General features: G+C 35.0%; 2 protein-coding genes across 2 annotated transcripts; both read left to right on the top strand.

Annotated features, from left to right (window-relative positions):
- The first annotated feature begins 7,978 nt into the window (after positions 1-7,978).
- Positions 7,979-9,557, top strand: LOC130649450 (uncharacterized). The gene is made up of 2 exons (XM_057455726.1): positions 7,979-8,154; positions 8,597-9,557. Exons 1-2 carry the CDS (start codon positions 8,030-8,032, stop codon positions 9,540-9,542), a joined length of 1,071 nt encoding a protein of 356 aa, XP_057311709.1. The 5' UTR covers positions 7,979-8,029; the 3' UTR covers positions 9,543-9,557.
- A 606-nt stretch (positions 9,558-10,163) lies between these two features.
- Positions 10,164-11,661, top strand: LOC130630056 (ankyrin repeat domain-containing protein 42-like). The gene is made up of 2 exons (XM_057443457.1): positions 10,164-10,197; positions 11,204-11,661. Exons 1-2 carry the CDS (start codon positions 10,164-10,166, stop codon positions 11,659-11,661), a joined length of 492 nt encoding a protein of 163 aa, XP_057299440.1.
- Positions 11,662-13,939: the final 2,278 nt, after the last annotated feature.

Below are 13,939 nucleotides of genomic sequence, written 5' to 3'. Positions count from 1 at the left end.
TTTACATGATTATCTCCAATTTCAATAAAAAACGATATCAGCTTTGACAACTCTATTGGCAAATGTCCCACTAAGGTTTCGTTGCCGTCCATGAGTTTGTACGTTCCAATTGCATTCTTGTCCAGTTCTTGAGCCTCTACTCTCTTGTCTTCTTTGCAAACCAAAGATTCTCCTATAATGGGTGTCCATATATTTTTATAAACATGATGTCCGCGAATATTTGTAGAGAATTTAATGATGAAATACATTTTAAATGTTTTAGGAATCACTCGAGCCATGTTTTCTCAAATCTCTGACTTCCACGTGTAGCTATCATATATTTCGTATGAGCGTGCAATCAACGATTGATAAAAATAGAACTTTTTCTTATAGAGAAAAAATTCTATTCAAAATCATTTTCCGCGCTTTTGATCTCGTCGAAAATAACACTCCCTTGGATTGTTAATAGTGTTTAAAGAAAAAGTAGACACCAGTAAACAATACTACAAGATAATTGCTCCCAATCTGTATATATCAACCTTACACACTTTTATGTTTGTAAGTGAAAGTTCAATAGAAAAATGTCGCACAACGAGGAGAAGCAGTTAATATCCCATAAAGGGGAAAAAAGAAGAAGCTTTACCTTTGAATTTAAGACAACAGTTGTTGATCACGCAATTAGTACATCAAATCGCGAAGCAGGAAGAAAGTACGGTGTCGATGAAAAAAGAGTAAGAGAATGGAGAGCTAATGTGGAGAAGTTGAAACAAGGAGCAGCAAAAAGATTCAAACTAGAAGGAGGAGGTTGCAAAATCAAGAATCTCAATTTAGAAGAAGATCTGCTCGAATGGATACATGATAGGAGAGCTAATTCTTTGCGTGTTTCGAGAAAACTGATAATGAGAAAAGCAAAAGCAATGCACGATGAAAAAGCTGGAGAGGACACTGTTGCAAAAAATAGTTTCCAGGCTAGTCGAGGTTGGTTGGAAAAGTTCATGAAACGAAATTGTCTTTCATTACGTCGTAGAACGACAACAGTTCAAAAGGATCCAGCGTATCTTGTGGACAGGTTGGTGCAGTATGTAGTACATGTCCGCCGAATATCAAAGAAATACCAATTCAACGCCGGTTTGATTCTTGCAATGGACGAGACTGCTGTTTGGGCGGATATGACAGCACCTACAACAACGGTGTCACAGCGTGGCGAACGAGAAATTATGCTTAAATCGACTGGTCATGAAAAGGTCAGAATTTCTGTATGCTTGACAGCAAAGGCAGACGGAAGTAAATTTAAACCATTTATTGTTTTTGGTGGTGCAAAACGCGAATGCAAAGAACTAAATACTGAATTCAAAAATAAATGCGTAGTTGTGTCCTCAAAAAATGCATGGATGAACGAGGAACTCACCTTACACTATGTGCAAACAGTTTTAGGAAAGTTTTCCTTTAATCGACGCTTGTTAGCTTGGGATCCATTTGAATGCCACATGATGGATTCCGTGAAACAAGAATTGTCAAAAGGCAGAATTGAGAATGTCATAATTCCCGGTGGCTGCACTAAATATATACAGGCACCAGATGTCTCATGGAATAAACCATTTAAGAGTCGGATGATCGATCTTTATAACGAATGGATGGTTGAAGGTGTTCAACAGTTCACAAAACCTCCATCGCGACGAAAGCTAGTGCAATGGGTTTTAGACGCATGGAATGGCTTGAGCACGGAAATGATTATCAAATCTTTCAAGTCGTGTGGTTTAAATTTAGCTCTTGATGGATCAGAGGATGGACAAATCCATTGTTTTAAAGAAGGATCGTCCTGTTCATCTGGTGCTACCTTAATGAAAAAAGCAACTGAGGCATTGGAAGAAGACCAATCTTCTGACAACCCATTTGAAATTTACGATTGTGATGTAAATGAAAGCTATGAGTCCTTTCATGTTATCGACGAAGACTCGGACGGAGATAGCGACATTGACATTGACATTGTTTAATAGACTTTTCATAGTTTAATTCTTTTGTTATCTATATTTAATCTTAAAGAAAATACTTAACGTCAACTTCTGCTTTTTGTCTCACTCATGGTTTTGTAATAAACGCCGCCCTCCAAAGAACGCCGCCCTCTAAAGAACGCCGCACCTAAAAATTGCAGTTTGTAAAGAACGCCGCGGCGTTCTTTAGAGGAAATACGGTATGTGTCATTCTGATTGCGGACACATCTTGGAACATAGAAAGAAAAGAAATTGAACCACGTTTGACTCGTGTTGAAGATGTTTATAACAAATAAGAAAAATCACCTTGGTATGCCTTAAAAGCTTCTCCATGACATCAGCCTCCAAAGGTGCTGTAGAACATGATTTTTTAAGGAATTTAACAACAACCCAAAAGAATTACACAATTATTTTAATGATTGAAACTAGGTTTAGGCTCTGATTGGTTGAACCAGGCGAAAGTATAGTTCCGACATTTAGCCAATTAGATGTGCTTTTTCGATTGTTTTTAGGTGGATAGACATTTAATAAGCATCGACTGAAAATGGCGAGTAAACAACCCGTAATGTGGCAATAAAAGGCAGTCTGGATTAAATCGGCAAGGCTCACTCTTCTTCTATAGGATTTTTATGAATTTTATGTAAAAAAAAGCAAAAATACAAGGGAATAAAGGTGGACTAAGTTGTGTTATCATTGCCTTCTGCTGTAACCTCTGTTGCTTTGCGCCGAAATTTTTCAAATAGAGCTTGGGCGAGCTGAGAAAGTGTAAAACGCTTGACAGGCATGTTGTACGAGTTGGAAATGAGAACAAGGGATGCCTTACCAAGTTCCACCCAATCTTGGAAGGTGCATGTTTTTCAACCATAACAGTTTTTTACTGCTATTGAATGCCATCTGCCAAATGGGATAAGTAGCTATAGTATATAAAACTTTAAGAGGAATTTAATGTGTGGTAGATTTATGCGCATAGCTTACATGGTTAGCCCAGGGATATACCCTGTCTCTTATTTTCAGGAGGGCAACGGCTTAGATGGGGAGTCCTAGAGTATTTAATGCTCATTTTAGGATCTGCGCTCTACCAGACAACTCGCTGCAACATCCAACGGCCCACACATTGTGACATCTCCCCAATTTCCCTGACATGGCTAACATTCACTCGGCCATATTGAATAGCCGCCAAGGGGAATCAAACCATGGTCTTGCGCACAAAGTACGAGAGTTATAACCTAACCACTTATTATATTTTCATCTTTCTAGTGAATCGACTTTTAGGGACAGTTTTGTTCCACCTTTGTCAAAAGTTGCCCACACACTTAACTTTCGAATTAACAGACATGCGTTGTAAAGAAGCGAAATTTAAATGGGAAAGTTTGTAAAGAAAATCTAGTAGTGACTTTACCAGAATGCATACTTATACAAATACATGTAACATAAATATTGTTTTATAACTAGTCGATTAGACTCGTGGAAAACTCCACTTATGCAGGACAGCAATGGAGAAAAGAACCGCACTTGAATTTCGATGACGTCGACAAAGTCTCCTAAATGTACAAAATCAATATAGAAGGGATTGCGGAGAGGTTGCCAAGGCAAAGGCATTGATCACGGCAAGAAAAGGCACAACAAAGACAGGCAAGGAAACAGGATGAGGAATTAGCAAGGCAAAAAAAAACCATTTTAATAGGGAAAGTAAAAAAAGTTGGTATTTATATGAATTTGATCTGTTTTCTTTCACAAAATTCTTCTACATCTAATGACAAATACGAATATTTAGTTTTACGCTTTAACAGTTCACCGTGAAGAATTTTAGCATAACTTTTGCTAGATGTAAAACAAATGAACTTTGCAGGTACACTCAAACCAATCTCTCGTTTTCGTTTCCCAGTAACTGTCGCATTTACATGATTATCTCCAATTTCAATAAAAAACGATATCAGCTTTGACAACTCTATTGGCAAATGTCCCACTAAGGTTTCGTTGCCGTCCATGAGTTTGTACGTTCCAATTGCATTCTTGTCCAGTTCTTGAGCCTCTACTCTCTTGTCTTCTTTGCAAACCAAAGATTCTCCTATAATGGGTGTCCATATATTTTTATAAACATGATGTCCGCGAATATTTGTAGAGAATTTAATGATGAAATACATTTTAAATGTTTTAGGAATCACTCGAGCCATGTTTTCTCAAATCTCTGACTTCCACGTGTAGCTATCATATATTTCGTATGAGCGTGCAATCAACGATTGATAAAAATAGAACTTTTTCTTATAGAGAAAAAATTCTATTCAAAATCATTTTCCGCGCTTTTGATCTCGTCGAAAATAACACTCCCTTGGATTGTTAATAGTGTTTAAAGAAAAAGTAGACACCAGTAAACAATACTACAAGATAATTGCTCCCAATCTGTATATATCAACCTTACACACTTTTATGTTTGTAAGTGAAAGTTCAATAGAAAAATGTCGCACAACGAGGAGAAGCAGTTAATATCCCATAAAGGGGAAAAAAGAAGAAGCTTTACCTTTGAATTTAAGACAACAGTTGTTGATCACGCAATTAGTACATCAAATCGCGAAGCAGGAAGAAAGTACGGTGTCGATGAAAAAAGAGTAAGAGAATGGAGAGCTAATGTGGAGAAGTTGAAACAAGGAGCAGCAAAAAGATTCAAACTAGAAGGAGGAGGTTGCAAAATCAAGAATCTCAATTTAGAAGAAGATCTGCTCGAATGGATACATGATAGGAGAGCTAATTCTTTGCGTGTTTCGAGAAAACTGATAATGAGAAAAGCAAAAGCAATGCACGATGAAAAAGCTGGAGAGGACACTGTTGCAAAAAATAGTTTCCAGGCTAGTCGAGGTTGGTTGGAAAAGTTCATGAAACGAAATTGTCTTTCATTACGTCGTAGAACGACAACAGTTCAAAAGGATCCAGCGTATCTTGTGGACAGGTTGGTGCAGTATGTAGTACATGTCCGCCGAATATCAAAGAAATACCAATTCAACGCCGGTTTGATTCTTGCAATGGACGAGACTGCTGTTTGGGCGGATATGACAGCACCTACAACAACGGTGTCACAGCGTGGCGAACGAGAAATTATGCTTAAATCGACTGGTCATGAAAAGGTCAGAATTTCTGTATGCTTGACAGCAAAGGCAGACGGAAGTAAATTTAAACCATTTATTGTTTTTGGTGGTGCAAAACGCGAATGCAAAGAACTAAATACTGAATTCAAAAATAAATGCGTAGTTGTGTCCTCAAAAAATGCATGGATGAACGAGGAACTCACCTTACACTATGTGCAAACAGTTTTAGGAAAGTTTTCCTTTAATCGACGCTTGTTAGCTTGGGATCCATTTGAATGCCACATGATGGATTCCGTGAAACAAGAATTGTCAAAAGGCAGAATTGAGAATGTCATAATTCCCGGTGGCTGCACTAAATATATACAGGCACCAGATGTCTCATGGAATAAACCATTTAAGAGTCGGATGATCGATCTTTATAACGAATGGATGGTTGAAGGTGTTCAACAGTTCACAAAACCTCCATCGCGACGAAAGCTAGTGCAATGGGTTTTAGACGCATGGAATGGCTTGAGCACGGAAATGATTATCAAATCTTTCAAGTCGTGTGGTTTAAATTTAGCTCTTGATGGATCAGAGGATGGACAAATCCATTGTTTTAAAGAAGGATCGTCCTGTTCATCTGGTGCTACCTTAATGAAAAAAGCAACTGAGGCATTGGAAGAAGACCAATCTTCTGACAACCCATTTGAAATTTACGATTGTGATGTAAATGAAAGCTATGAGTCCTTTCATGTTATCGACGAAGACTCGGACGGAGATAGCGACATTGACATTGACATTGTTTAATAGACTTTTCATAGTTTAATTCTTTTGTTATCTATATTTAATCTTAAAGAAAATACTTAACGTCAACTTCTGCTTTTTGTCTCACTCATGGTTTTGTAATAAACGCCGCCCTCCAAAGAACGCCGCCCTCTAAAGAACGCCGCACCTAAAAATTGCAGTTTGTAAAGAACGCCGCGGCGTTCTTTAGAGGAAATACGGTATGTGTCATTCTGATTGCGGACACATCTTGGAACATAGAAAGAAAAGAAATTGAACCACGTTTGACTCGTGTTGAAGATGTTTATAACAAATAAGAAAAATCACCTTGGTATGCCTTAAAAGCTTCTCCATGACATCAGCCTCCAAAGGTGCTGTAGAACATGATTTTTTAAGGAATTTAACAACAACCCAAAAGAATTACACAATTATTTTAATGATTGAAACTAGGTTTAGGCTCTGATTGGTTGAACCAGGCGAAAGTATAGTTCCGACATTTAGCCAATTAGATGTGCTTTTTCGATTGTTTTTAGGTGGATAGACATTTAATAAGCATCGACTGAAAATGGCGAGTAAACAACCCGTAATGTGGCAATAAAAGGCAGTCTGGATTAAATCGGCAAGGCTCACTCTTCTTCTATAGGATTTTTATGAATTTTATGTAAAAAAAAGCAAAAATACAAGGGAATAAAGGTGGACTAAGTTGTGTTATCATTGCCTTCTGCTGTAACCTCTGTTGCTTTGCGCCGAAATTTTTCAAATAGAGCTTGGGCGAGCTGAGAAAGTGTAAAACGCTTGACAGGCATGTTGTACGAGTTGGAAATGAGAACAAGGGATGCCTTACCAAGTTCCACCCAATCTTGGAAGGTGCATGTTTTTCAACCATAACAGTTTTTTACTGCTATTGAATGCCATCTGCCAAATGGGATAAGTAGCTATAGTATATAAAACTTTAAGAGGAATTTAATGTGTGGTAGATTTATGCGCATAGCTTACATGGTTAGCCCAGGGATATACCCTGTCTCTTATTTTCAGGAGGGCAACGGCTTAGATGGGGAGTCCTAGAGTATTTAATGCTCATTTTAGGATCTGCGCTCTACCAGACAACTCGCTGCAACATCCAACGGCCCACACATTGTGACATCTCCCCAATTTCCCTGACATGGCTAACATTCACTCGGCCATATTGAATAGCCGCCAAGGGGAATCAAACCATGGTCTTGCGCACAAAGTACGAGAGTTATAACCTAACCACTTATTATATTTTCATCTTTCTAGTGAATCGACTTTTAGGGACAGTTTTGTTCCACCTTTGTCAAAAGTTGCCCACACACTTAACTTTCGAATTAACAGACATGCGTTGTAAAGAAGCGAAATTTAAATGGGAAAGTTTGTAAAGAAAATCTAGTAGTGACTTTACCAGAATGCATACTTATACAAATACATGTAACATAAATATTGTTTTATAACTAGTCGATTAGACTCGTGGAAAACTCCACTTATGCAGGACAGCAATGGAGAAAAGAACCGCACTTGAATTTCGATGACGTCGACAAAGTCTCCTAAATGTACAAAATCAATATAGAAGGGATTGCGGAGAGGTTGCCAAGGCAAAGGCATTGATCACGGCAAGAAAAGGCACAACAAAGACAGGCAAGGAAACAGGATGAGGAATTAGCAAGGCAAGTGTAGGCAAAGCATGGGAGGCACAGGCTAGTGCATAGTAGGGTAGGCATCAGTAAAGGCAAAGGAAAAGTAGGCAAAGGCACCGTAATATATGTATCATATTAGCCAAGGGTATAGGAAATATTGAGTTCCAAATATTTCAAATTCAATCTTATCAGGGAAAAACCCCAGGGTAAATGTTATTTTGGGGAAAGCCACCAAACCTTAAATTTAGTCGAGTCTTTTCTCTCCATATGGTATACCGACGGATTACCGGGCCGTTGTTAGATGCATAATTGTTTTTCCTAGCCCCGGTTCTCTAATTTACATGAGTGTCATAGCCATTACACCAGCTGGGTGTGTTTTTAGTGAGTAAAAACGGCATATATATCTCGAGAAAAAATATACACTTCTTTATAAGAACAATTTCATAAGAGATGAGCTCTCAAATTTTTCCGATTAATAAAAACAAAATAAGAACAGATTCAGGCTCAATTAAACTGCGGACACACTTATTGTCAAGATTGTCTAGATGGTATTTTAGTGTTTATGGAAGATGGAAGTGCTGAACTACCTTGTCCAGTAAGATGTACTAAAAAGACAACAATAACTCACGAACAAACAACATCCTCGTTAGTAAAGGTGTTCACATTAACTGGCATTTTGGACAAAGTGTAAGTTAATTGTACGCACATAATACTAAAAAACGCTCATTTAGTACTTTTCTCAGTAAATGTCGGAATTTTTATTTTAGACAAACGCGCATAGAAATAACACAGACATAATTTTATGAAAATTTCTTTAGTTCCTAACATTTCAGTTCATTTGGATGTGAACAAAGAAAAAAAAATTACAAAGCTGAAAGTACTTCATAAAAAAATAACAAACATAGGAAAATGGTATTTTAAAGCAGAAATTTTATACCAAATATTTATAATTTAACGTAAATAACAGGTGTTCAAAATATAAGAACAAAGTAAGAAAAACAGCAACTCATGGTCGTCATAAAAAGTGTATAGCATATGTTAGGAAACTCACTATACTGGAATGTGAGGATATACAATTTGGTTATGTAGAGTGTTTTCAATAAAATAATTAATTTTACTTTATCCATAGTTCACCTGGTAAAAATGTTAAATCTTTATGTCAGCAAAGTAAAGAATGTAAGCAGATAATCAGCTATTCCTGTGCAACATGCAGTTTAAAGATCTGTGAAAAATGTCAAAATCTTCATTCTTGTTCCAACAAATCATATATCAATGTCATTTTCAATCAAAAATTGCAAGAACTCCAACCATTGTGTAAGCAACATGACTCGCTTGCAAAATTTGTCTGTATTGATTGTGAAAATTTCTTAACATGTGTATATTGCACACACAGACAACATAAGAATCACAGAATAAAAACGATAGATGATTTTGGACTGGAAGCCAAAAAGTGGTTCCAAGCGTTTATCACTTCATTCGATGAAACAAAAGTGGTGTTGGAAAAGTTAACAAGGAAATACCATGACGCTCTAACAAATTTAGAGAAAGAAAAGGAAGTATTTGTTCAAAAATTAAAAGAAAGAAAGTTAAAACGACTAGAAGAATATCTCAAAATGTTAAATAAAGAAGAAGAAGATCTATTGCGGATATTCGATGAGAAATCTGAAGAATTTAAAGCAAAATTGACTAATGATTGTTTTGTCGACAATAAGAAAGTACAAGAATTTACAGATTACGTTCAAGCTTTTAATTTAAAATCTCATTTTGAGTTAGTTACTGAAAAGTTGGAAATTGAACGACAACTTCGCAGGTTATCCTCGTTTCCAAAAACTATCCCAACATTCAATTCACATCTTCATCAAATAAACAAAGTAGATATTTTTTCAAATCCATTGGGCGAAATGAAAATTTCAATAGATGACGTCACAACTGTTGGTTTAGATACCAATGAATGTTTTGTTTATAGACACTTGATTTATGAAGATGAAACACAACCAAACCATTCCCAATTAACAACTGATTTAATGAATTTAGTTGAAAGTCTAAAAAGTGAGTTTTTCATTTTTATTAATTAAAGTTTTAACATAAATTATCTGAATTTTTTAAAAAAAATTATTGTATTTTATAGAGTACGAAAAACAACAGCAGAAGTAGGTATATTTTAAATCCTCGGAGAGCTATGTGTTACTTGTCATCTTCACTAGTTATCACCATAGGGATCAGAATCAGAATTTGTTGTCATTGAACTGTTTTAAATGATTGATATATCATTACAACTGCTTCAATATTTGTCGCATACAATTAAAATATTTCTACAGCCTGTTTGTTAAATGTTTGTAACAGATTGATAAAGGTTAAGAATTAGTAGCAATGTAATTAAACGGTGTTTTTATTTAGTGATGTAAAGCCAAAAAGTTTCAAGCATGTTAAGAAGAGTTACTCTTTCGAAGGTATGAAGTTCTTTATGTGGTGGAGATAGGTCAATTTTTCTCAATCTGCAGTAAATTGTGGTATTGCTACCTAAAACGGATCGCCTTAGTAGCTAATAACGAGAGCACAAGTATTACTCCAATACTATCAATTCAAAACACTCATCAAGTTTGACATTTTTTTCTTGTAACCGTTCTGTTTTGAGCACTCGGCTTTGGAAAAAAACATTTCACACCAAAGTTATATTATTTTAAGATAAAATCAATATGTTAAAAGAGATTTTAGGCAACAAAGACTGGGGTTTGTTCTCTTGCGTTACGCAAAAATTAGACTTAATTTATTCGTCCCTATATGTAGTTTTTGATGATTAACAGTACTGTCAATCCAATTTCTTGTAGTTTACTGTAGTATTATTACTCCAATTTTCATCACTCGTAGCAAAATAAATGTTCTTTTTCCACTTCTTTTTACATAGTCCGCTAAATATTCATACTCGCTGACCCAATCAAAGCCAGTTTTCCTACTTCCATTTTGATCCTTAATTTGTAACTCGCACTAGATATGATAAACTGGCACTTTAAAATTTGTAACTCGCACTAGATATGATAAACTAGCAGTTTAAAATTTGTAACTCGCACTAGATATGATAAACTAGCAGTTTAAAATTTTTAACTCGCACTAGATATGATAAACTTGCAGTTTAAAATTTGTAACTCGCACTAGAAATGTTAAACTTGCAGTTTGAAATTTGTACACTGTTAGGTTGCACCTAATCAAAATCGAGGATAAAAACTAACAGCGTTTTTCTTCTTTCAGAGGACTGTAAATCAAACTAATGCGTGCAAAAAATGGAAACATTGAACGAAGATGTCACCCAAGTCAATTGCGAACGCCCACGCCAACTTTGTTTCCAGGGAATTTCCATTAATAATAAAACAGAATATCAAATACGCACTTTAAATTTTTACACTCGCAACTTGTTTATATGGATTTAAAAAATGATGAGTTTAATTTTTATTATTTACGAAAAATAACATAACCCAAATAAACATATTAACAATTATGTTCTTAAAGTTTTAATTTTTAGACAATTGACTATATAAATGTTCTTAAAACTTGAAATAGAGATTTCTATTGAAATTTTTTAGTGCGCCGGCTGCGAACTTCGGCCCTATTTCATTTAGCGCAAATTTATTTCATCAGTCAGAAATTGGAGAAAGAAAGTGTTCCATGGCAATAATTTTTATTTAAAGTTTACACCCTTGTCATTTTTGTTTTTAATTAATACCACATAACTTGTGTTTAGAACTTGAAACAATCATTGAAAATGGTGATGTCAAGACATTTCAAACAATTCTTATCGATCATCCAAATATCGTTAAAATGAGAAGTGTTCATGAAACAACACTGTTGATGGAAGCAGCATATCACAACAATCCATTAATAGTGAAATGCTTGATTGATGCTGGTAGCGATGTGTATGCTGTGGATGAAGATAAATGGAATGCATATCACTACAGTGCATGTTATGGTCATCATGATGTTTTGAAAGTTTTAATTAATCATGACATCACAAACATTAACAACGTAAACATTGACAATAACACACCATTACATCTTGCATCTCGTTATGGTCACACTGATTGTGTGAAGTTGTTGTTGTCTATACCACATATCGATGTCAATATACGTAACAGATGGAATGAAACTGCTTATGATGTTACTCGTAATAACACGATCAAACATTTATTAAAAGAACATTAGAGAAATTAAGAACATTTTCAGACAATTATATCTTTTTTAATTTACGTAAGTAAATTATGAAAAGCATATATCGTCTTTTTTATTAGAACTATAGGTTATAGTAGAATAGATTTCTTATTTATTTCATAAATATACGTTCACAAATTTCAAAATATGACTTCTTAAGAAGAAAATGGTATAATTTATCAAATACAAAAAATTTATGTGCCATCTTCACCAACAGAGGTGAGTAAGACACCTCAGTAGTTTGACAAAAAGAACGGATTGCGGTTTGTATTAGAATAAACCCTTAGAAAAAACATTTCAAACAGAATTTGTTTAAAGAAACACCACTGTCTCTTTCTGGACTTATCGTCAAACCTTTTTCTTTAATCAAGAACGTAAAAAGCACCAAACAAGTTTTCTTGACATGTATATATCGCAAATATATGACACTAGTCACTTTGCATTATCTCGTTTATCAATTCCACGGATAAAATATATAGAACTTTGGACGAGGTTGTCGTCTCTAAATGACAATTATCCTGTATTAATACGAAAAATCAAAAATATATGAGACACTCGTCTCTTTTAAATGCCTCGTTTATCAATTCCACGGTTAAAATATATAGAACCTGAGACGAGGTTGTCGTCCCTAAATGACAATTATCTTGTATCAATACGAAATATCGCAAATATATGAGACATTTTTAATTTTAAATACTCGTTTACCAATTTTACGACTGAAAGATATTGAACCTGAGACGTTGTTGACCCTAAAGTAAAATTATCTTGTATCAATACGAAATATCGCAAATACAGGACACTCGTCGCTTTGAAATACCTTGTTTATCAAATTTACGGCTAAAATATATAGAACCTGAGACGAGGTTGTCGTCACTAAGGTACAATTAGCGTGTATCAAAACAAAAAATCGCAAATACATGACACTCGTCATTTTGAAATGCCTCGTTTATCAATTTTACGCCTAAAATATATAGAATCTGAGACGAGGTTGTCGTACCCAAATAACAATTTTCTTGTATCAACATGAAAAATCGCAAATACATGACACTTTTCACTTTTAAATGCCTCGTTTATCAATTATACGGCTAAAATATGTAGAACCTGAGAGGAGGTTGTTGTCCCTAAAGTACAATTATCCTGTTTCAGTACGAAAAATCGCAAATACATGAAACTCGTCACTTTGAAATGCCTCGTTTATCAATTTTACGCCTAAAATATATAGAACCTGAGACGAGGTTGTCGTCCCTAAATGACAATTATCTTGTATCAATACGAAAAATCGGAAATATATGAGACATAACAGTCCTCTCTAAATGCCTCGTTTATCAATTCCACGGCTAAAATATGTAGAACCTGAGAGGAGGTTGTTGTCCCTAAAGTACAATTATCCTGTTTCAGTACCAAAAATCGCAAATATATGAGACACTCGTCTCCTTTAAATGCTTCGTATATTAAATTTACGGCTAATATATAAAAACATGAAACGAGGTTGTTGACCCTAAAATACAATTATCCTATATCAATACAAAATATCGCAAATATCTGAGACACATGTCTCTTTGAAATGCCTCGTTTATCAATTTTACGGCTATAATATACAGAACCCGAGACGAAGTTGTTGTCACTAAGGTACAATTAGCGTGTATCAATACGAAAAATCGCCAATATATAACACTCGTGTCTTATAAATGCCTGGCTTATCAATTATACGGCTGAAATATATAGAACCTGAGATGTTGTTGACCTTAAAGTACAACTATCTTGTATCAATACTAAAATCGCAAATACATGAAACTCGTCACTTTCAAATGCCTCGTTTCATTAATTTCACGGCTAAAATATATAGAGACTGGAGACGAGGTTGTTGACCCTAAATGGCACATATCCTGTATCAATACGAAAAATCGCAAATATATAACAGTCGTCACTTTGAAATACCTCGTTTATCAATTTTACGACTAAAATATATAGAATCTGAGACGAGGTTGTCGTACCCAAATGACAATTTTCTTGTATCAACATGAAAAATCGCAAATACATGATACTTTTTACTTTTAAATGCCTCCTTTATCAATTTTACGGCTAAAATATATAAAACCTGAGAGAAGGTTATCGACACTAAATGACAATTATCTTGTATCAATACGAAAAATCACAAATATATGATACTTGTCTCTTTTAAATGCCTCCTTTATCAATTTTACGGCTAAAATATATAAAACCCGAGAGAAGGTTATCGACACTAAATGACAATTATCTTGTATCAATACGA

Source organism: Hydractinia symbiolongicarpus, chromosome 1 (genome assembly GCF_029227915.1).
Source record: "Hydractinia symbiolongicarpus strain clone_291-10 chromosome 1, HSymV2.1, whole genome shotgun sequence".
NCBI lineage: Eukaryota > Metazoa > Cnidaria > Hydrozoa > Anthoathecata > Hydractiniidae > Hydractinia > Hydractinia symbiolongicarpus.
The sequence above is the reverse complement of the archived record's forward strand: the minus strand, read 5'-3'. Positions and strand labels throughout refer to the sequence as shown.

What these genes read in the sequence shown, in the direction of transcription:
- LOC130649450 (XM_057455726.1), top strand. Translation starts at nt 8,030, where the DNA reads ATGGAAGATGGAAGTGCTGAACTACCTTGTCCAGTAAGATGTACTAAA. An exon ending in ACTGGCATTTTGGACAAAGT is followed by an intron (nt 8,155 to 8,596) that starts GTAAGTTAATTG and finishes CTTTATCCATAG; the next exon opens with TTCACCTGGTAAAAATGTTA.
- LOC130630056 (XM_057443457.1), top strand. Translation starts at nt 10,164, where the DNA reads ATGTTAAAAGAGATTTTAGGCAACAAAGACTGGG. An exon ending in TTTAGGCAACAAAGACTGGG is followed by an intron (nt 10,198 to 11,203) that starts GTTTGTTCTCTT and finishes ACTTGTGTTTAG; the next exon opens with AACTTGAAACAATCATTGAA.